Below are 22,183 nucleotides of genomic sequence, written 5' to 3'. Positions count from 1 at the left end.
AAGGAAAATGTTTTATAGGTGGTGGCATTTACCACCAGTGAGATTAGCAAAGATGTTTGAAAATTTGTCAGTTAACTGTTGGAAGTAATCTGATACCAGGTGGACATGCTCAAAGGCAAAAAAATATTGGACTAAAATACATACATGGTTAGAAAAAATGATAAAGCAACATATAGATTTGAAACCAGAAATATTTTTGTTGGATATTTTACCAGAACAGTATAATAAAGGAAATACATATTTAATTTTACATGTGTTAACTGCAGCAAGAATTGTGTTTGCACAGCAATGGAAAAATGAAGAGATCCCTGCAGAGGAAAGTGTTATTAAAAAAATATTAGAATGTGCTGAGATGGATAGATTAACACTTAAAATAAAAGGAAGAACCAGAATATTTTTTAACATAGGACTTGTTTTACCAATGGCTAACTAACAGAAACAGAGGTTAGAAACTAAAAAGATAATTAATTATATACTCATTTTTTTAAAGATGGATAAGCTAATCGTACTATTACTATGTGATTAATATTGATATGTATATTATGATTATCATTATGATTATTGTATCTCTACTCAAAACTAATTGTATCTAGACAACACATCATTCAGATATATATATTTTAAAGAGTGTTTTTGACTTGGCTAACTGTTGTGAAAGGTTTTTTCTTCACCAATGATAGAATTCTATAGTCATGTTTTAGTTGTCTTCCGTGGTCTAGCAGCCTTTTACTGTTGCTGAACCTACCAGTTAATTTCTTATTGTTTTGGCCATTCCTTTTTCCTTCCCCCCCAACCCCAATGGGTTTGTTTTTTCAACCCAATGATGGCCTTTTTCACTTGAAAAGATATTTTTTGGACCTTACATTGATTGTTCCAGTGAATAGCTACCAAATGCAAATGTAACACTCAGAACCAATTCCAGTTTTTTATCCACTTGATTTGTCATGGACTAACAAGGAAACAAGCCACAGCTGGCCATGAAATTGCTTATCAGCCATTTGTCCTACCATTTTTGAGCCCCCAAAATTGTGTGTGTGTGTCGGGGTGAAATCTAAAAATTTCCCCTACCGGTTCTTTGGGCATGGCTTAATTGGTGGGCATGGCTTGGTGGTCAGGTTACTGAATGGGCATGGCCAATAATAATAATAATAATAATAAAGTATACAAAACTTGGGAGCGCACTGGTCTTATTAATTGCCTTTTTTTGGGAGTGCAGCGGTCTACCTTCTTTAAAAATAGAGGCACTGGTCTACTAGCCGCCCACAGCGCTGATCAGCTGTAGTGCGGCCTTTGAAGCACCGCAGCAGTCAATTAAGGCTGTTTGCAGCTATATCACCACCGAGAGCTTCAGGGACAGAGAAGAGGAACAGCGAGGCATGGACAGTGGGGGGGGGGATTTTTGCTACCGGTTCTCCGAACTACCCACCCCCATCACTACCGGATCACATGATCCGGTCCGAACTGGGAACATTTCACCCCTGGTGTGTGTGTATGTCTTCAATGTAATTCTTCAATGGTTAATGTCACACTTCTGTTAGACTCCTTGAATTAAAGCTGAAAGTCTTCACTTCGCTCACATCTTAAGTGTTTCCTTTCAAATTCAATGTGGTGATGTACAAAGGCCAAATGTCACAAAAGCTATCACTGTCACAATATATACCAACCTGGCTCTATACGTCCTCATGATTATTGCAGATGGTAGAAGCACCCACATTTGGCCAAGGAATCCAACTACTCAAATCTTGCTCTAGAATATATTGGCCATTAGATATGATAAATTTATCTTTAGTTGGGAGCAACTAAAGTTGCAATAATGATGTAAGGAATTTTTTAGAATAGCCTTAGTCTGAAAAATAATGTTAAGGAAGAGCATTATGACTGATGTAACAAACCATGTTTTAAGTATTTTGGCTCAACATGGGTAATCCTATAGTACCTAATAAAAGAAACATTGCCCCCTACTTCTCCATGTAAGACATACTGTAGAATATATAACAGATGAAGGTTGTGCTCAAAGTGGAAAATTTTATATTTTTCCATTGATTTCAAGGATAAGAACCGTCTTGTGATAGGAGCAAGAAAAATAGATAATGCAATTGGTTGGAAACCTTGGATAACCAAATTCTTTCATATCCATTCACAATTTTGGATTAATGTTCACCAATTTTAATGAAAAAAAGGTAATCTTGGATAAGTTAATTTTGTTCAATTTTTATTCTTCCATTTGTAGCAATATTTTCAGCAGGATTTCTAAGATTTTCTGTTGAAAGTATTTATGTACAGGCACCCACCCAGTTGTGATGGAACTTCCAGTCGTGCTAAGATGGAAAACTATCTTCATATATGCTGAGTGTACAGGTGCCTATGGAAGATCCTGAACCTCAGGACATACTGCAGGTATTGTGTGTTCCTTAACACATTTCCGGTGCATCTTGTTCGTAAAAATGTCTGAACATGACTATGGTATACATTGCTCCAAGCCAGAAACTAATTTGGAAACTCAGCCTCTGTACTTCAGGGAAGTACAAAAAAAGCTTCAACAAAAACTCCTGAAATAGCCTCATGAAGAATTGGACTATTTTTACTAGTTATGCTAACGATGGAAATTAATAGGAAAAACTTGATTCATATTCCACAGCCAATAATACTTTAAAAACGTACCTGGCAGCCAAGTTATAATTCCTTGAAAGTACATTAGCTCTTGGATTATTAACATCAATCTTTATCATCCATCCATGCCAAGATGATACTACAGAAGAATATCACACAAAATAGAACTGAGAAAAATTTAAAACAAAATAGTTTTCAGAAGTTACACTGAATTGTAATTATGAGAAATCCTGAATCTTTCAAACTAATTACAGGAGAAAATAAATAAATAAAATAAATATTATTATAATAGCAGACAATTTATATTCTTGCCAAGAAAACAATGTGAGTATGACACTGTAATCATACTCACATTGTTTTCTTGGCAATTAATATAAATTTTTCCTCCTTTTTGCTGGGATGATTTCCCATTTGTTTTTCCCACCTTTGGTACTAAATCCAACGTAACAGAATTATGCAAACTTACAGGAAAAATGTATTTGAAGTTTTCTATTTCTAATTTCTTACAGCTGGATTATTTAGCAATGAAATGAATATTGCATTAACATTTCTTTGAAAAACAATGTCTACCAATGCACATCCTTTTATATAAAAGAATCAGAAATAACCAAGATTGGACCCACATTTGTCCCTCCAGAGAATGCTCAGCAGAATTGAGATAAAGCAGAGGAACGGTAATTCGTTTTATTTTTCTATTCAACCTAATACTCAGCATTTCCACTCATATTGTTCTGTAGGAATCTCCCGTTCAGTAGCTTCCTGGGGAGTGGGTAGACAAAATCAAGATGGCGACAGTGATCAAACCCCCCCTTTTAAAAAGTGCACTACCCACATGACAGATATTAAAAAGTAGTTAGTTATCACAGTTACCATCTCACTATTTTAAATCCTCTCTGTGGATGTTGCTCTATTCCATTAAAGTAGATGAGATCTGCAGCATGAAGGGATTTTTTTAAAAAACTGATTCTTCCATTATCTGTGCAATTGTATTTGCAAAATTTTGATTGAATTCCTCCTGCAAGAACTTCATTAATGACAGAAATCAACACAACTTAGAAAAACGAGTTTTCTATTTATTTAAAAATAGGTTTGTTACTACATTGCAGTGACAGTAATTCTTACACTTACATTCTAGTTTGTATAAAAGGATTCCAAGTATTATTCATCAAAACCAACATAAGTGTTTCACATAACAATAAAAGTTTCAATCAATATATACAAAAAGAAAGGGCACTGTTCATCCAGGTGAGAGACTGCACTTTATAGTATAATTAAGATTTCTAGGGAAATTAACCTTGAAAAAAACCTAAAGGTATTATAAAACGTATTTGGGGTTTACATATTGTACAAAACAAGTATAGCTTTAAATGTGTCAGTTTTAAAACTAAATGTTCCAAGACAATTTCCTTATATTGTTCTATTTTATATATTTCACATTTTAAGTGACAAACGTTTTACTTAAAAATAAAGTCATGTGAACTGATTATTCAAATTTAACTTATTTTTCAGTTTTTTTGCAGTGATGGTCCAAAAATGTAACAAATGTGTGACAACTTGTTTCTTTAGGTGTATGTCTGATACATATGTTAAATGCCATCTGTGCAAGTGTACAAATTCTGTGCAAATATTTCATATGTAATTTCTACAGCAAGCATTTTGTCAACAATTTTCTATCACAGCAGTTCTTGATGTGTTTAACTGCATTTTAAAAATTGTATTTTCTAAAAACTCAGTATTTTATATCTATGCAAAATAAGTCATTGCTTAATTTTTTTTTGTTTAACAGAAATATTTCCTAAAATTATACATTTTAGAACAGACTTGGGGCTTGATTTTTGCAATTCCACAAATAATGCCATTAGTGTCTTCACTCCACCCTATCCCTTTTAGATTCTTAAAAATCTATATTGAGTTGAATCCCATCATATCCCTCCAGAAATGTAGACTCTTCTGCTAGTGGGAACTGTACATAACAGGCAAATTCAGTATCTTAGCTGCCCTTGCACAACATAAACCACTAATAAACCAACATCAGCACTTTCAAAAGTTTACAATAACGTTAGACCTTTCTTTCAACCTTTCTTAAATTAAAGTTCTCTATTCAAAGAGCTCTGAGCTGAAAACAAAAACATAAAAAATGTTTTCTATAGCCAATTGTAACTTAAATACAAATTGTGTAAAGATAACATCTTAAAAATGCAATACCAATGATTTATATTAGAAATGATATTCAGACTTGGCCATCATATATGAAATGTACATCTTTTAAAAAATATAAACATATGTACATTATTTACAGTAGAAACTGAGCAGCCCTTTTATCAGATGAATCCTTAGGTCCAATTATATGAAGTGCAAGATTAACAGATATATGAAAATATAGAATAAAAGCCCGATCCAGTCGGTTCCTGTTACATCTATGCAGGATTCCCACAACTGAACTGTTTACCTGAGGGGGTTTTGCAGATAGTGGGGAGGGGTCAAAGCAGAGTATGCCTCTTGATGCAAAGTGGACTTGGTTGTGCCCTAAACCTTCATTAGATATAATATATCAAGGGGAAGAGAGTTTATGTCAGAGCAGAGGTGACAACTTTAGCTCCCTGGACCAACTCTCTTTACAGAAAGCAAAATTCAAGACCCTTGGTAAGGGGACTTTGATGGGTCCATTGTAAATTTAAGACTATTAAAGCTTGTGTAACTGAAATCCTAATTGGTACTTCAAGAACATTTGTATTATAGCATGTGACAGATCTTTGTGTGTACACACATACATGCCCATTTAAAAACTGATATGTAGCATGACTCTTACAGAATGCTTGACAAAGATACTTTAAAGTAATATACATTGATAAAATTGACAACATGGTACAAATCATTCTATCAACTGCTCTTAGGTGCAAATGTACCTTAGAGCAATCAATTCAATATAGGAAGACAATTCTTTCCACACTTCATTATTTCCCACCAACAAAAATGATCATTGTTTGATATCTACTATTAGGCTGGTGATTATTATAACTGCTGGGAAACAAAACTCAAGCCTGCTAGTTTTATTATTAAATTTGGAATTTTTCAATTTTTAAACTGAAAAACTCTTATTTTGAAATGAATGTGGAATGCTTTTCTATCAGACCACAGCATATTAACCATAGTTAACAATGAAATAATGGAGTAGCTAGCATTTTGAAACTAATGGTTCATGCTGTATCAGAATCCTTTTTATGCTATATTAAACATTTGCTCTTATTATTGTCAAGTTTGTAAGACTTGTATGAATCCATAAGTACCAAGAGATGATATGTACATAAATATTTATGCAAATGTGCCAAGAAATATATTTTTCTAAGGATAGTATAATATAATCCATAATACATTTTATTATAGATCATCACAAATTACCGAACCACAAATTATTGCTTATCTAGCTTCTAAATGAAAATTATTTTTGTTGATACAGCAAGAATCTTGTAAATGTCAAACCAAATCAGTTTAAAAAATTGAAGTCAAATCAAGCTTAATCTTATTTAGGGAAAGTAGCATAGCTACAGTGTTATAATTATTATTTTTGAAGAAAATTCCCAAATAATATTAGAAAAAAGATAAAGTCAGTAGGACCTCTTAGTACAACAATAAATTCTTCAGGAAAAGGAAAGTGTTACAAATAAGACTTTCAATTTCTGTCATTTGTAAAAAATTTACTTTTCAGGTTCTGTAATGATCATGTATATTATTCTTTGTCCCAAAATTATACCAACATAAATATGCCAAGTAGGACATGATAAATGCAGGACTACAACAATAATTTCCTATTTGGTTTCAACTTTCTATTATACGCCAGTGTGGATAATATCAGGAAATCACGTAATTTAAACTTCCTACCTTCTGCAACAAAATCTTAACATATATGATTTAATGTTTTTCACTTTAAGTTGTTAAACGAGTTTTCTTTGTACACAACTTGTCATGCCTTCATGGTTAATGCCTCCAATGTTACCAAGAACACACATTTTGTTTTTTAAAAAAAAACATGTCGAAAAGTCCATTCCCCTTAAAAATCAGTATTAAAATATGCATGTGCGATTCTTTAAAATATTGAAGAAAATAAACACACAGAGACCTCTGCCAGTATAATATGAAGATTGCCCAAAAACATCACAATGTGGAACTATGAAGTGCTATGAAACTTTTTAAAAATGCCATATGATGATGACATTACTTTTTAAATTAGGGAAACAAGTTCTTACATGATGCACATTCTTACAGAATTCTTATAAAGATGGTTAGCTTATAAGAAAATGAAACAAAATTACACTTTTAAGTTCTATGGTTAAACTACAAATATACTTTAAAGTTGGGTTGCCACATAATTGGCTGAGGTTCAAGATGAATATTAAATATATCTGCATTCCAAGCAAGCAACTTTCCTGCATCTGTGCTGAACTCTATTCAACTGAAATTTCCTTTGCACAGATTTGGCTGTGGTGACTAAAACTACCTACAATTCTCCAACTGTGTGTAAGATCAAGTAGCTGATCAATACCACAATCTTTGGTAGTGCCAATAATCTATTTGGAGGAATGAAACATTGAATTCGGTGAAAACATAGAAACTTAAAATTCAGATCTTCAAACTGTACTGTCAAAATTAATCATATCAAGCATCTTTGGAACAGGCAACACACTGCTGTACATCTGCATTTTTAGATAATGTATTTCCAAATAAAATCAAACAAAATTAAATTGGCATCTTTTGCACATGTCCCATTTCCTGCAAGAATGTCAAAGTAAAAATGTGGTTACATTTTTGTACCATACAACTGTTTTACTCTGTATTTTTAAATGGACTATGATTTTAAACAATAAAAATTGTATTAAGGTTTTAAAAGGGATAAAGTAAGTAAATGTACCATAAACAAATAAATAACTGGTTTTTTTCCATAGCAGTACATACAGCAATACATTCCCCTAAGTCATACAGTCATCATTTACAATAGACAACTTAAGGTTACTAAAGATGCACAAAATAATAGAATACAAGGCACAATCATAAAGTGGGATTTTCCTTTAGGATGGGATATATTGACTGATGTCAGCTTGGTTAAGTATACTGTAAAAAGTGCAGAAAAACAATGTGCAATGAGAACACTGTATAAAATATGATTGCATAAAAACTGATTTGGCCTTTTTATCTTTAATAATGGAAAACAACCAATCTTCCCCTTGAAGTTTGAATTTTTTTAATATTCTAGAGCAAGCTAAAAAATCCTGAAAGAAAATTATACCTGGGTAATTTTATGTTTATGTGCTCGTGTATATACTCAATACATACATACACGTCAACTTCCTTTGAAAATAATTTTAGTCAGTTTAACACAATTCATAGAAGCAATCGATCTGATTATAACATAAACATCAGAATCTCACACTTTTCCTGCAGCTTAACTGAACCCTTTAATCAAATTATATTTTGTATCAATATCTGTCAAAAAAGCCTACCAGTGCATTAACTGCTCTTACTACAATGTACCAGTAGAGGTAATATTCCAGAATAATGTATACTTTGAACAAGGAATGATAAATATAATTGAAAATATTATGTTGCACTCATACTAAAAGTTTTTCTCTATTCTGGTTCTCAGTCTTTGGCACAATAAACAGAGATATGATTGGTACAAGAATGAAGGTCTGAAAAATTAGACATATTAGTCAAACTTTTTCCAATGTGGATATATATATTTATATATATTTATCTTTATATCTATATATGTGATCTCTCTCTCTGGCAGAACTTAGATAAAATGATCTGCCCTGTGTTTGTATAAAACTGTGCCCAATCACTATTGAATTAGTGGTACCTAATTAGCAAATTTGGTAATTTTGTTTTGTTCTCAATGGCATTTAATGCCATACCCTATCATCTTGCAAATACAGTTTCTACAATCTATACAAATGTACTGTACCTTGCTCATTCAAAAATAGGAGTTCTGTTCTCAATCTTTACATTAAAAATTCTACTATTCAAATAGAGGTTTATGTACTGCTCAAAATTACAGTAACATTTCTGGAAATCAAGAATTTCATTTATACCAACTGAACATACTGAATTGAAATGCATAACCTATTTAGAGAACAATAAATAGCAATTGTTTAAAATACATACTTCTTTCAAGAAATTTTCAGTTTGTTTTTGCTATATTTTAACATATTAGAACATATTCTCATCCGTAAATAGCAGCAGAAAGCAGATACCCCTAGGTCTATGAATTCCTCAACTGTACCTATTTATTAGCATTTTTAAATGCCAAAATTACCAACCAATCAGATTAGCTTTTGCTTTTTCAGTCAACTTTCGGACTCTGCCTCTGCTAGATGTTCCAAAAGTCAAAGAAGTGTCCTCAAACAACAGCTGTCTTTGTTCTTCTTCTGAATCATCTTCATTGTAAAAGGCTGTCCTCCTACCTTGGTTTCTAGTTCTCATATGAGGTTCAGAATCTTTAAATTCCTCAGTCTCTTCTTCAACAGGCTCATCTATCTTTTTCCTCCTGCTTCTTGTTTGAATCTTAGGATCAGGAGTAAAAGTAAGTTCAAATTCTGGCTGATCTTCCTGTACTTTTCTTTTAGGCTTTCTCCCACCACGCCCTTTTCGTTGTAACAAGTCTTCCTTCACATTATTTTCAGAGACAGAATTGCATGCAGTAGAAACAGAGGCTTCTTCTATTGTCAAATCTTTCAAAGCCTGGTTTCTGTGCTCCTCTGAATGTTTCTGCTCAGCAAGTAATAGGGATTTTGGTTTTCTCCCTCTTTTCTTGTGCACCACTTCACATGTATTGTTGGTCTCAATCTTGGGTTTCCGTCCAGGGCCCCTCTTAAATACAGGTTTTGAAGACTGCTCCCCATGTCCATTTACTTGGATGCTTCCCAAGGCCAAAGCCATTGCATTATTCTTGCAATCTGCTATAACAACAAAGTAATGTGTAAGTGACTCACAGCAGCCATTTTTAACAGCACAGACAACTTTCAAAGCCTTAATTAAATGTATAGGTTAAAAGGTAGAATTAGCGCGATCAACCTGCTGAATCTATTGAGCTATTTTTCAACATCATATGCCATCGACTAATTATAGCAAATGTAACCCCTTGAGGGATGTGAGGATTGTAAAAGACCTGTATCTCTAACAGAAAGGAAAAGAGGAAAAGAGGGAGGATATTCAATGAGAAGCCCATTAGGTAGAGACAAATGTCTGGTTCCTTGAAGCAAGCTTACATCAGGACACAAATGGCAGTATAACCCTGGTGGCCTTTGATATTAATGGACATATATATCCTTCTGCATTATCTGCAAAGGCCTGGAAGGAGAAATCTCCTTTCTCGTTGTTTCTGTTGCTGCATTTTGTTACTATATTTTTAATAGATATTACAAATAAACAATGAACAAACCAATGAAATTCAAACAAACTTACCTTGTGGATTGACCACAGCTGATTTTGGTTTGCGTTTAATTTGTTTATCTTTTTCTGAATTTTCTCTTGCAGTATTATTTCTAGTGTTATGGATATAATTGGTTTGATTAGGGACTGGCAAAACATTCTGGTTCTTGGAATGTTTGGTAGAATTTTCTAGTACTATTGGACAAAAAAAAGAGGGCAAGTTTTCATTAGAATCTAATACATATCTCCTCATAATAAATGAATATTTTCAATATGGAATGCATATAAAGAGAATACAAAGTAAGAGGCTGTTCTTCTCCCTCATCTTTTCATAAAGCTTTTTATTAAAGCTTTACTGTTTACACAATTACCCTGTTATATTTCTGTATTGTTGTAGAATGTAATATTTGGATCCAAAATAAGCAAAGGTGCTTCAAATCCAGCATTCTTCCTGTAGCTGTCCGGAGTTCATGCAGTATACACAGGTTCAGAAAATTATTTGAGTTCAGGAGATATTACAGAGACAGGGTCAGGTTGTTAGTGCCTCCTTAATTCAAAAGTACAAGCTCAGGAAAATACCGCCTTTAAGAAACTGACAATGGTTCAAAGTGAGGGTGCCCATTAAGAAATAATTAGTAACAACAGCAACAATAGAAGGTCTAGTTTAGGCAAATAAATGTCCCAAACAAAACTATTTAAAAAGTTCCTAAGCTTCTCTAAGAAAGTTACCATCTACAAGAGAAACTCCCTTGTAACTGAACATCATGAATATAACCATACACTACAAATTTTTATTCTATAATAGAAATCATGATAAGGCAAGTTTAGAATTAACATTATTTTATCAATTAGTTCACCTGTTTTTCCTGATGTAGCAGCACTGTTAGATTTCAAAGTTATAGGCTTTGCACTTGAAGAAGTAGAAGGTTGTTCATTGGTAGTCATTTCAGTTATCGCCCTAGTACTTCTTGTTCGGACCAAACTTGCAGAATCAACTACTTTCCCATTCATCTGAGCTGCTATGTTTCTTAATAAAGTAGGACGTGCAGGTGCAGAAGAAGAAGGTGTAGTGGCGAGCTCAGCTTTCAGCTGTGGTTTTATTAATCTTCGTTTCCTATCCGGACTAAAAATAGATCACAACTCCAATAACTGATGCTATTTTATAGAGCAAAATAAAAACAATATTTATTTATTAATATGCTTTGGTCATCGACCAATTTAATCCATGGGCAATTCCAGTGCAGATTTAATTCAGATGTGATCTACTTCAGAACTCAGAATAACTAGAATAACTTTACTCTCTCCCTATGTTTTCCTTAGAATTCAAAATGCTCTCAAATATCCAAAAAGCTCAAATCCAAGTATATAAAGAACTATACAATATCTGGCTTAGAACTACATTTGTCCCTCACCATCATCCTTAAAAAAACTATCCTAATTGAATAGTTGGAAGATATTGAAAGATGGCTAACAGCAATTAGAAAGAATCATTTCCACTGTCATTCCCTGTCTCTAGAATGTTCCATCTAAGGAGGGTTCCCAGGAATGTAATTCACAAAATTAAGATGTTCAACTTTCCATGATAAGGCCTTTTATCCTTCCAATGCTGATGAGATTGAATATCTTTTTTATTACTTGGGACAATTTCGGAACAATTCCATCTTCTAACTGAACTCTGCACTCAAATACCTTAAAATATATTTACAACGGTGTCTGTATTTTGAGCTTTGGCTGGTCAATGGTCAGAAATGCTAGTTATGATATGAAAGTCTAGTAATTAGACTAGTAATAAAGCTCCAATCCCAAAAAAAATCCCTCTGGCAAAAAACCAAAACTGGCTATGTAGCTAACTTTAAAAACAGCTACAAAAATATATGCCACCAAATAAGAATTGAATGCACCAATTACCACATCAAATAAGAAGACCTTCTGCGCACAAAATCCAATCGCGCTTTCTATAATTTTGTAAACAACAAACTTAAAGACTCAAGATCCATCCCACCCTTAAAAGGATCTAACAGTAAAGAATGCAATGATGAAACAGTTAAAGCAAACCTCTTTTACACATTCTTCGACTCAGTCTTGTTAACAGTAATGGCTCATATCCAACATTCTCCTGTCGTACCAATAATGATTACAACAATCTAACACAAATAGATTTCACAGAAGATAATGTTGAAAAGGCACTACGCAGACTGAAACCATCTCTATCTATTGGACCTGATGGACTATGTGCATACTTCTTAAAAAAGCTTTCCACTGTTATAGCAAAACTCCTAAGCATAATATTTGAAAAATCCTTCAGGACCAGCTCCCTTCCCAACCTATGGTCACTAGCCACGGTCATCCCTGTCTTCAAAAAAGGAGACCCCAGCCTAGTTACAGACCAATCTCTTTATGCTGCGTCACCTGCGAAGTAATGGAATCAATCATCAACCAATCCATTACCCTCCACCTAGAAACAAACAACCTACTCTCTAATAAACAATTTGGTTTCAGAAAAAAATTATCCTGTAATCTGTAACTTCTTCACTGCAAAAACATATGGACTACAAATCTTGATCAGGGCAAAGCAATAGATGCAATTTACATAGAGTTCTGTAAAGCCTTTGATTCAGTGGTACACGACAAACTACTTCTAAAACTAAAATTCTACGGCATCTCCGGACCCCTCCATAATTGGATAACTGCGTTCCTGTCAAACAGGCAACAAGTGGTCAAAATAGGCAGTGCCCTATCAAATCCTGCTCCTGTTAATAGCGGTGTCCCCCAAGGCAGCGTTCTAGGACCAACACTCTTCATATTATACATAAACGACCTCTGTGACCATATTATAAGTAACTGTGTTCTCTTCGCCGATGATGTTAAACTATTTAACACTACCAACAATGCTGCTACCCTTCAAAAAGACCTTGACTTTGTGTCAGAATGGTCAAAAATTTGGCAACTCCAAATCTCAACCAACAAATGCTCTGTCTTACACATTGGAAAAAAGAATCAGAACACTAAATACAAGCTTGATGGACATGACCTTGTAGATGACCCTCACTCTGTCAAAGACCTTGGAGTTCTCATATCAAATGATCTAAGTGCCAAAGCCCACTGCAACTACATCGCCAAAAAGGCATTAAGAGTTGTAAACCTAATCTTGCATAGCTTCTTCTCTGGAAAGATTACACTACTAATCAGAGTATACAAAACATTTGCTAGACCAATTCTCGATTACAGCTCATTTGTCTGGAACCCATATTGCATTTTGGACATTAATACAATTGAGCGTGTCCAGAAATATTTTACAACTCCACTCCTCTGATCGCAACAAAATACCTTATGCCACCAGATTTGAAATTCTGGATTTAGAAAATGTAGAACTACGCCGCCTTCGGCATGACCTGAGCATAACTCATAAAATCATCTGCTACAATGTCCTTCCTGTCGAAGACTACTTCAGCTTCAACCACAACAATACACGAGCACACAATAGATTCAAACTTAAAGTGAACCACTCCAATTTTGATTGTAGAAAATATGACTTCAGTAACAGAGTTGTTAATGCCTGGAATGCACTACCTGACTCCGTGGCCTCATCCCAAAATCCCCAAAACTTTAACTTAAGACTGTCTGCTGTTGACCTCACCCCATTCCTAAGAGGTCTGTAAGGGGCGTGCATAAGAGCACCAGCGTGCCTACCGTTCCTGTCCTAATGTTCCCTTTGGTTGTATTCATTTTGTGGTTATTTCATGCTTATACTTATATATATTGTTGTGTTTGACAAAATAAATAAATAAATAAATAAATAAAATAAATAAAATTAAGGCATCAATCTAGAAACCAGAAAAGTGTGAGTTTTAGTACCACCTTAGGCATGAAAGCTGGCTGGGTGTCTTTGGTCCAGTCACTCTCTCAGCCCAACTCACCTCACAGGGTTGTGGGGAAAACAGAAGGAAGGAAGAGTATGAGATGTGTTCACTATCTTTACATTATTTTTATAAGCTATTCATAAAAACAATAAACACAAGATAAAAAAATAAAAAATCATTGCTAATGGAAAAGATCCCCTTCTAGCCCTCAAAATAGTGGTACCTTAATAAATAGAAAGGTGGATGGACCTGAATCTACTCAAGGAAATAAATTGGAATCACACTTTTGAAACATTATACAGGACTTATAGAAAGTAGCATTAAAATACTGATACAACTCAGATACAACGGAAGAAAATGTACCGTACCTTGATGCAGCACTACTTGAAAGGGAACTGCTTCTACTTCTTTTATTCCTTTTCTTTTGAATTGTACTTCTTTTATGAAAGCGTAAGGCAGATTTGTAGTCAGATAAAATTGAACTAATGTGCTCCTCAAAGAAAGCAGACAGACGTAGACTCATACTATAAATCTATTTAAAATATTAAACAAGAAATGATGATATAAATCTTGAATGGATGCATAAAATTTTAATTACTGCATATATAATCAAAAGACCAAATGGGCATACCTGTACCTGCAAAAATTCTTAACTTCCATGAATATAGCAAACAGGCTGATGTTATTAATATCATATGACATCCTCAAGAGAATCTTACAAACATCCTTACTATACAATTCAATTCAATACTATATATATGCTGTCATAATGTTTTCAGTGATGAAAATGTGGGAGAGAAAATTCATAAATAAAAAACATACTAAGTGTTGCCCTATTTTCTAATTTAACTGTTTATATTTGTCAGTGCCATGTTAAACACTAACACACTAATATAAATTAAAGATCTATAGTATTCCAGTATGTAGAATAATTTTGTATAAAGGAATTAATGTAAAACGATTCATGTAGCTATTAATAATTATTTATGTGCAATATGTTTCAAGGTCAAACATTCTCACCCTTAACGGTCCTACTAAAACCACAAGAAAGTGTTCAAACTTCATTCTAACAGTGTCAGAAGCAGCCAAGAATGACCACTCTAACCTATTTTACAGTTGCAGTAACTCATTTGAGTTTGGATAATTTTTAATATTTAACTACAGTCACCTAAGATCAAAACAGAGCATTTCAGTGCTTTAACATTTCAATGTGAAACATTTCTGCGTACTTCAATATTTTGACCTAAACACCTTCTAGTGTGCGCTAAAAATTAAGCTAATAAAACAAATGTTCTTGCCCACATTGCAAAATGAAGTGAAGGAAGTTAACTATCTATTTTTAAATCTCTCCTGTTTGCCCAATATTCATCTCTAAACGATCATAAATTCACACCATCAAGAAAAAAGAAAAAATGCAGTAAGAGTATATTTGCTTTATTATAACAGAAAAGGAAATACTTCAGACTGATCTTGGCCATCTTGGATCAACCCAACCACAGTATCTTGGTTTTTTTTTTTTTATCATTTGGCCCATGTCATGTTCCATGTGATATCATTTTGAGCAGTCACATAACTGCTTTTACTGTATTATGCATTAAGCAGCTAACCCAAGCTAATAAGATTTTATTTTTTTGTGATGTCTAATTCAGAAGTAACTTCATGCATATTAATTACTTCAATTTAAATGAATTCAACATTGAAGATAAAGATAATGAAGCAATGTAACTTCAGAAAATGAGTGTATATAAACGGAAAGCTTCTATCTCTGAAAAGAATGTGTACAAACTGACAAAACACGCTCCGAAACTTTCACTATCAAATTTAGAACTATCTGAGCAGAACCTTTTTCCAGATTCTGGGAAGTTAAAAAATAAATCTTTAAAAGAAGGAAAACATTTCCATTTTAATTATCAGGGGTGACTCGTTGGATGAGAAGTTGCTTTTCTCTGATTCTATTAATATGGTCTCTTGGTTTTTCACATTTGGTAAGTGACTGCTCATGCGTCTTCTGAAAGTAACTCTAGCAGAAGCACTCAGCTACAGGCAAAACAACATGTAATATTATTCATAATTTTATTATTCATAATTTTCATGTTCATCAATATTTAATGAAAAGACTGATGATAATTTAGCTTCTGACTCAACCCTCCAAAAAATCAAATCTATAATAAAGGGCCACATCATTCTACAGCATATTCATTTCCCTATCTTTCCCTATTTTACATCTATCTATGTAAAATTTTACCTACACAATCATTAGTACCGTATTATTGCCCATGCCATCGAGAGAGATGTTCAAAGAGACTGATTTTTAAGTTAGTTGATGGCAATGCCATGAACTAATTTCTTTGGAATTTTATTCAAACTTCATCCCTTGCCTCTAGCTTTTTGAAATATTTTCCCTGTGCTAGATTATTATGAAAGGAAAAAGTTTAATTTTATTTTTTTCAAAATCTTGCTCTAGAATGAGTTAACAAGTCAAATCCAAACTTGGATTGTAGAACTTCTCTATACTTCTGTTAGCCATATCAAAAATAACAAATATAATTAACATTCAGAGGAATAAACACATCCCATGATGTAATATTAATATATTTTAGATATAAACTGTGAACCCATACCCTTGATCTTTTGCATGGTGTATAAACTTTGGAATTGCTGAAGATCAGTCTGACATCTTTACATAGCTCTGTTGGCGATTCATAGTTTCCTGCTTCTAAGGTTTCTCTCACTGTTGCAAAATCCATTGGTGTATCAATAATGTCTCGGTAATCCTTTTAAAAAACAATGTCAATAATTAATATCAAAAAATAAGATAATAAGAATAGTACAACACTACTGTTATTTAAAAGCTTTGTAAACATCACAAATCTTTAATCAAATCTTGCAAGTCCAGAAGCAAAATCCACATGTAAAATATCTGATAATTCTTCAAATTTAAATATCTGTTGATTGCTTTAAAAAATAGAATAGTCATTCTTCTACTTCAATTTTTAAGAGGAATGTTTCAGTATAATGCTAACTTTTTTCAATACTCACTGGATACTCAATAAGATCCACTGGTTGGCGAAAAGGTTCAGAATCTTCACACTGAAAAATCAGATTTAACAATTCCTGACACTGCCTCTTCCATGCCTGAATATCATATGACTGAGCTCTGTTACGCAGCCTTCTCTTTGGCTGATGATCCTGTAATGGCAATTTCAAACACCTTTTATTATGTTTTTGTTATTATCTTTTATTACATATTCCCTTGCTGAGATTCCAACTTATAATTACTCAAGTTATCATATAACAATTAGTTTTATAATTATTAAACACATAAATATGAGATATGAAAGGGCATAGATGGGGAATAAGAAGGCATGTCATGCAGACTCAAAATCTGAGCTGACTCAACCAATTAAATCAGAAGAGATTTGATTTAGCCTAAAATTAACTCAGCTTTATTTGTAGTTTTACTAAGCCTCTCCATGTGATGTGACAATTAACTGTCCCTTCTGAATGACATCGATTCTTTGGGGATACCATAAAAATATGCCTTTGAGTTTCAGACACTGAGTGTGTGAAAAATCTTTAGTACACAATTTTTCTTTAAAGAGAAGGCCTCACAGCCTCCTTTGTAGCAGTTGGAAGGATTAAAATCTTGGTTGTTGGAACACTTGACTGCGACATCTTGGTCATGAATACAAAGTACTTGTAAGTGGCTCTATATCAGATGTGGGCACAAGGCAGAACAGGGTCCAGAAGCATGGGGTCCAAATTACAAACTGTCCCACTGTACCATTCCTTAGTTATATCCAGTGGTGGGATTCAGCCAGTTCGCACCACTTCGGGAGAACCGGTTGTTAACTTTCTGAGCAGTTTGGTGAACTGGTTGTTGGAAGAAATCATTAGGGCAGAGAACCGATTGTTAAATTATTTGAATCCCACTACTGGTTATATCCCTTGTGAGAGATTGTGTCAAGTTCTGCATAAAAGAGACATCAATACACCTGCGCAAGTTTATGAAGAAATTAGAAACCAAATCCTAGGAAGGATGATTAAATGAATTGAATAAAGTTCAGTCTAAAGAAGACAGAAAGACGAATATTATTTTCTCTTGCCCCAGAGGGCAGAACCAGAACTAATGGATTGAAAGTAGAAAAATATATTTTTTTAAAAAAAATAGAGGCAAATGGACTTTTTGGGTTTTTTTTTAAGTTGCCTCTTGAAAAAGCACCTTTGAGACAATCATGACCTGGATGACTGAGAATCTCCAGACACTTAAAATAATTTGCCTTCCTGGGCATCTTCGAAGAGAAATATCAAAAGCAAGGCGGCCACCTCAGAAAACAAGAATCATTTGGATATCTGAAATTATCTTAAATGTTAGGATAATATAATTTGAAAGCCTATTAAAATAACTCTCCTATACAACCTATATAGCAAGTGTAATTAAGGCAGAGTTACATTTGGTCCTCTGTTTATTGGGCACCTGACACTGGTTCACACTTCTATCCTTCCCTGGATTCATGAATCTTGCTCTGTAATAGCTCTGTTTACAGCCGTCCCTTAACAGTCGTATTGCCTCTTCTATGTTCCCAAACTCTATTTCACCAGGCAGAAGCTGGATAGCCATCTGTTACAAAGCCTTTGTGGAAGTCACACTGAGCAAGGATTAACTTTTGAGGTTACTTCTAATACTATACTATACTAATACTTCTGTGCTCTTGGTACATAAAACTAATCAAATGATTGATATATGGAACAGCTGGGTTATTCATGGTATGCGAGCCCTACCATGTCAAATTTTATTTTATTTATTAATTTTTTTGCTGCCCATCTCCTCTACAAGGTAACTCTGGGTAGCTTATAAATTATAAATGCATATTATCAAATCAGAAATACAGATTTAGAACAAAAGTTACCTTCCTCTTTCTAGTGGAAGTTCCTGGCATGTCAGCATCTTTCTCTTCTTCCTTTGGGCAACAAAATATCCATTATATGATGTAGAAACATTCAGCATTTGAAAAATATTTCGTTTTGACACAACCTTATAGTTCCTTCTTAAATTTGTATCTACGAATTATGTGCTTCTGCATTTTTATTGTGTAGTAAGACATACATGGCAACTGCACAACCCATTGATTGTAATCCAATTACTGATTATAATCCAGAAGCCACGATAAAATGGCTTCTGTCAATGCAACAGAATCTCCTCTTCCCTACCCATCTATCCATCCATCCATCCATATGTGTAAATAGGTATCACATGTTGGACAGAAAATATCACCGCACAATAAAATTCTGCTTGTCTATCACTGGGCACAGCACATATTTTGCTATAGTTGGTTCTACTAGATTCAGCATTTCTCACTTCTGTGTATATGATGCCAGTGCTACAAAAGTACAAATTGTACAATCCATTTTTCAAGGCTTAAGCAGAAAGGGGGAAAAAACACGATAAAAACAGAACAAAAAAGCAAAGCAAAACATAATGGTTGCCATGATGTAAAAAAGATGTTGAGGCTCTACAAAGACTGCAGAAAAGAGCAACAAATTAGGGGACTGGAGGCTAAAACATATAAAGAATGGTTGCTGGAATTGGGTATATCTAGTTTAATGAAGAGTGACTAAGGATGACACAATAGCAGTGTTCTGATATCTCAGGGGCTGCCACAAAGAAGAGGGAGTCAAGATATTCTCCAAAGCACCTGAGGGTAGAACAAGAAGCAATGGGTGGAAACCAATCAAGGAGAGAAGCGGCTTCCGCTTGGCGCCACCTTTCTCGCTGGGTGCTAATTTATGGCACTCCGCACTGGATATTGTAAAAGCCGGTGTAAATAGCTACGAACTGCTGTTCCCGACTTAATTTTCCCTCTCTGGTTGAGAGAGCAGGGGAAAGAGCAGGGGGGGGAGAGAGGTAGATTCTCCTAGGGGCTTTGTTTTTCTTATGCAAAGTCCCGAAAGGTCGAATCCCTTTGAATTCCTCCTTATCTCCATTATCCAGCGCGTCTCCTGCAACAGCAGGAAAAGAGGAAGGTGTCCAAGTTCTGCTAACAATTGATTTCTTTTTGTGGATTTCTATAAGCAGGCGGAAGAAGCATGAGTGAACAATTATTGGTTTGCAAGTATTGTTGATTTCCTGACTTCCTCCTTTTTTAAAGAGAGAAAAATTATTATTTTTTTCCTTCTTTTAAAATGGCGTTTTAGACTAACTGCAAATAGACCAGCCTTGCTGCGAAATCGAAACTGAATGGAGACTTCATCTTATTGTGTTGGATTCTGGATTGTTGGATTATGTTACGTTGTTTAAGTATTTCATAAGGGGATTTTCAGCAAGAACTTTGCCATGAAGGTTCTTTCAGAAGAATGGATTCGTGACTTTATACAGGATTACACAGAAAGAATGTATTTAATTATTCAAAAATACGAACTGAAACAGGACTTAAATGCAATGGAGGAGATACAAATAAAAATGGATAAATATGAAGATATGATCGTGAATAAACAAGTTGATGTAAAGAAGTTTCCTTTAAATAGTTTGGATGAAATGTCAGAATTTGTGCTACAGGAGGCTGTCTCCCGAACTGAAAAAATTTACAGGCTTAATGCTTTTCAAGAATTCTCTCTTTGGATTGATGGAATATATGGTAGTAATTTGTGGATTTTTGAACATAAGGATCTATTAGGCAATATTGTGACTGACTTTTCAAAAGGAGAAATGAAGGAAAGACAGAGATTAATGCATCAAAAAAAATGGCAAGAGACAAAAGTATTATCCTTTGAATTATTAACAGACAAAAATATTACTGTCCCTGAAAGACAATATGTGAGGAAGATCTGGAAGAAATGGGTTGATTATATGTTTTATATCTATTATAAAAGACTAGGTATTTGGATTTATACTGGAATTTGAGGATGGACTAAATTTGAATAGCTACTGTAATTCTTGGTATTGAAATTTTATAATGTGTTGTATTGTATTTTGAATAGAATATTTTTGAAAGAGTTTATGTAAGAAAGACCTGGGGGGGAAATTATATGGTTATAGAAGCTATAAGGGAGATATTCTTTGAATTGGATTGGATTTTTATGTTTTAGTTGGTTTTAAATACTTTAGGATTAATTTGTTTTATTGATTTACATATTTTGTTATTCTTAATTGTTAATTTTTTTATTTTTTTATATTTTTTTTCTTGAAGGATTTTGGTTGTGTTAGAAGGAAGTCAGAGCTAGAGAGGGAAAATTGGTATAATAGTTTTGGGGGAAAATCTTCTTAGCATATGTTTGTTTTATTTTTAACTATACCTTGTGCTTCATCCGGGAAGTCAGGGGGGAGGGATTAGTGAAGGGAGGAGGGTTGGGGGGGAAAAAATTTTTTTTTTGTAAAACGTTTTGAATAAAATAAAATAAAAAGGAGAGAAGCAACTTAGAACTAAGGAGAAATTTCCTGACAGTTACAACAATCTATCAGTGGAACAACTTGCCTCCAGAAGTTGTGAATGCTCCAACACTGGAAGTTTTTAAGAAGAGACTGGATAACCATTTGTCTGAAATGGTGTAGGGTTTCCTGCCTGAGAAGGGGGTTGGACTAGAATGTCTCCAAGATCCCTTCCAGCTCTGTTATTCTAAAACAAGGGAAGGCCTTCCTAAAGTTTCAACATGTGGATTCTGGAAACTAGTTTATGGCTAAGAATAACATGAATCTTTGGTACTAATCTAATTTTTTTTACACCATCATAAAGAATAATAAAGGAATAATTCATCTGCAATGATTGACTATGTGAAAATAATACTGTAAATATGCAGGATCATAACAAACATTCAGGTTTCTTCTAATTATAATCATATAAACAAGCTCAATATTAACTCTGGGATTCTATAGGGCCAGTTTTAAAAAGTATATGACAAATTAAAGCCATTTCTGAGTTTAAAGTTTCTATGTTTTTTAAAACACAGAAAACAAGTTTCTATGATATTTTAAAAATATGTATAAAAGTATTATTTTAAAATTTGAGATTCTTACAAATGCCTGTACTGAGACTCAGAGCATATATTTACTGTGTTTCCCTGAAAATAAGACCCTTATATTTTTTTGAACCCTGAAATAAGCGCTTGGCCTTATTGCCATGTGCTCAAAAGCCAGATTAGACTTATTATCAGGGGATGTCTTATTTTGTGTGTGTGTGTGTGTGTAATTCATTTCAAAGTGATATGGCCTTTGTGTGTACATTTATACTCTGCATTTGGAAATGGTGGGATTACAGATCCTCTCTTTTTTTTTTTACTCTATTCTATCTGAA

At 33.8% G+C, this 22,183-nt stretch overlaps 1 protein-coding gene across 4 annotated transcripts in view; it reads right to left on the bottom strand.

Moving 5' to 3' along the window:
- Positions 1 to 3,669: 3,669 nt before the first annotated feature.
- The window catches only part of PHIP (pleckstrin homology domain interacting protein), a 97,901-nt gene continuing 79,387 nt past the window's right edge, over positions 3,670 to 22,183 (bottom strand). For 2 of the 4 annotated variants that reach the window (XM_058176024.1, XM_058176039.1), the window contains exons 34-40: positions 18,806 to 18,856; positions 16,935 to 17,084; positions 16,517 to 16,669; positions 14,264 to 14,427; positions 10,893 to 11,158; positions 10,069 to 10,230; positions 3,670 to 9,563 (exon numbers count right to left, since the gene is read on the bottom strand). In XM_058176024.1, the coding sequence (XP_058032007.1) occupies positions 8,917 to 9,563; positions 10,069 to 10,230; positions 10,893 to 11,158; positions 14,264 to 14,427; positions 16,517 to 16,669; positions 16,935 to 17,084; positions 18,806 to 18,856 (1,593 nt within the window). In that variant the 3' untranslated portion in view covers positions 3,670 to 8,916. Of the gene's footprint in view, positions 9,564 to 10,068; positions 10,231 to 10,892; positions 11,159 to 14,263; positions 14,428 to 16,516; positions 16,670 to 16,934; positions 17,085 to 18,805; positions 18,857 to 22,183 lie in introns of those variants that run through there. The other 2 variants (XM_058176030.1, XR_009154282.1) reach the window with 2 other exon arrangements.

The sequence above is a fragment of the Ahaetulla prasina genome, chromosome 1, assembly GCF_028640845.1.
Source record: "Ahaetulla prasina isolate Xishuangbanna chromosome 1, ASM2864084v1, whole genome shotgun sequence".
Classification (NCBI taxonomy): domain Eukaryota; kingdom Metazoa; phylum Chordata; class Lepidosauria; order Squamata; family Colubridae; genus Ahaetulla; species Ahaetulla prasina.
The sequence above is the reverse complement of the archived record's forward strand: the minus strand, read 5'-3'. Positions and strand labels throughout refer to the sequence as shown.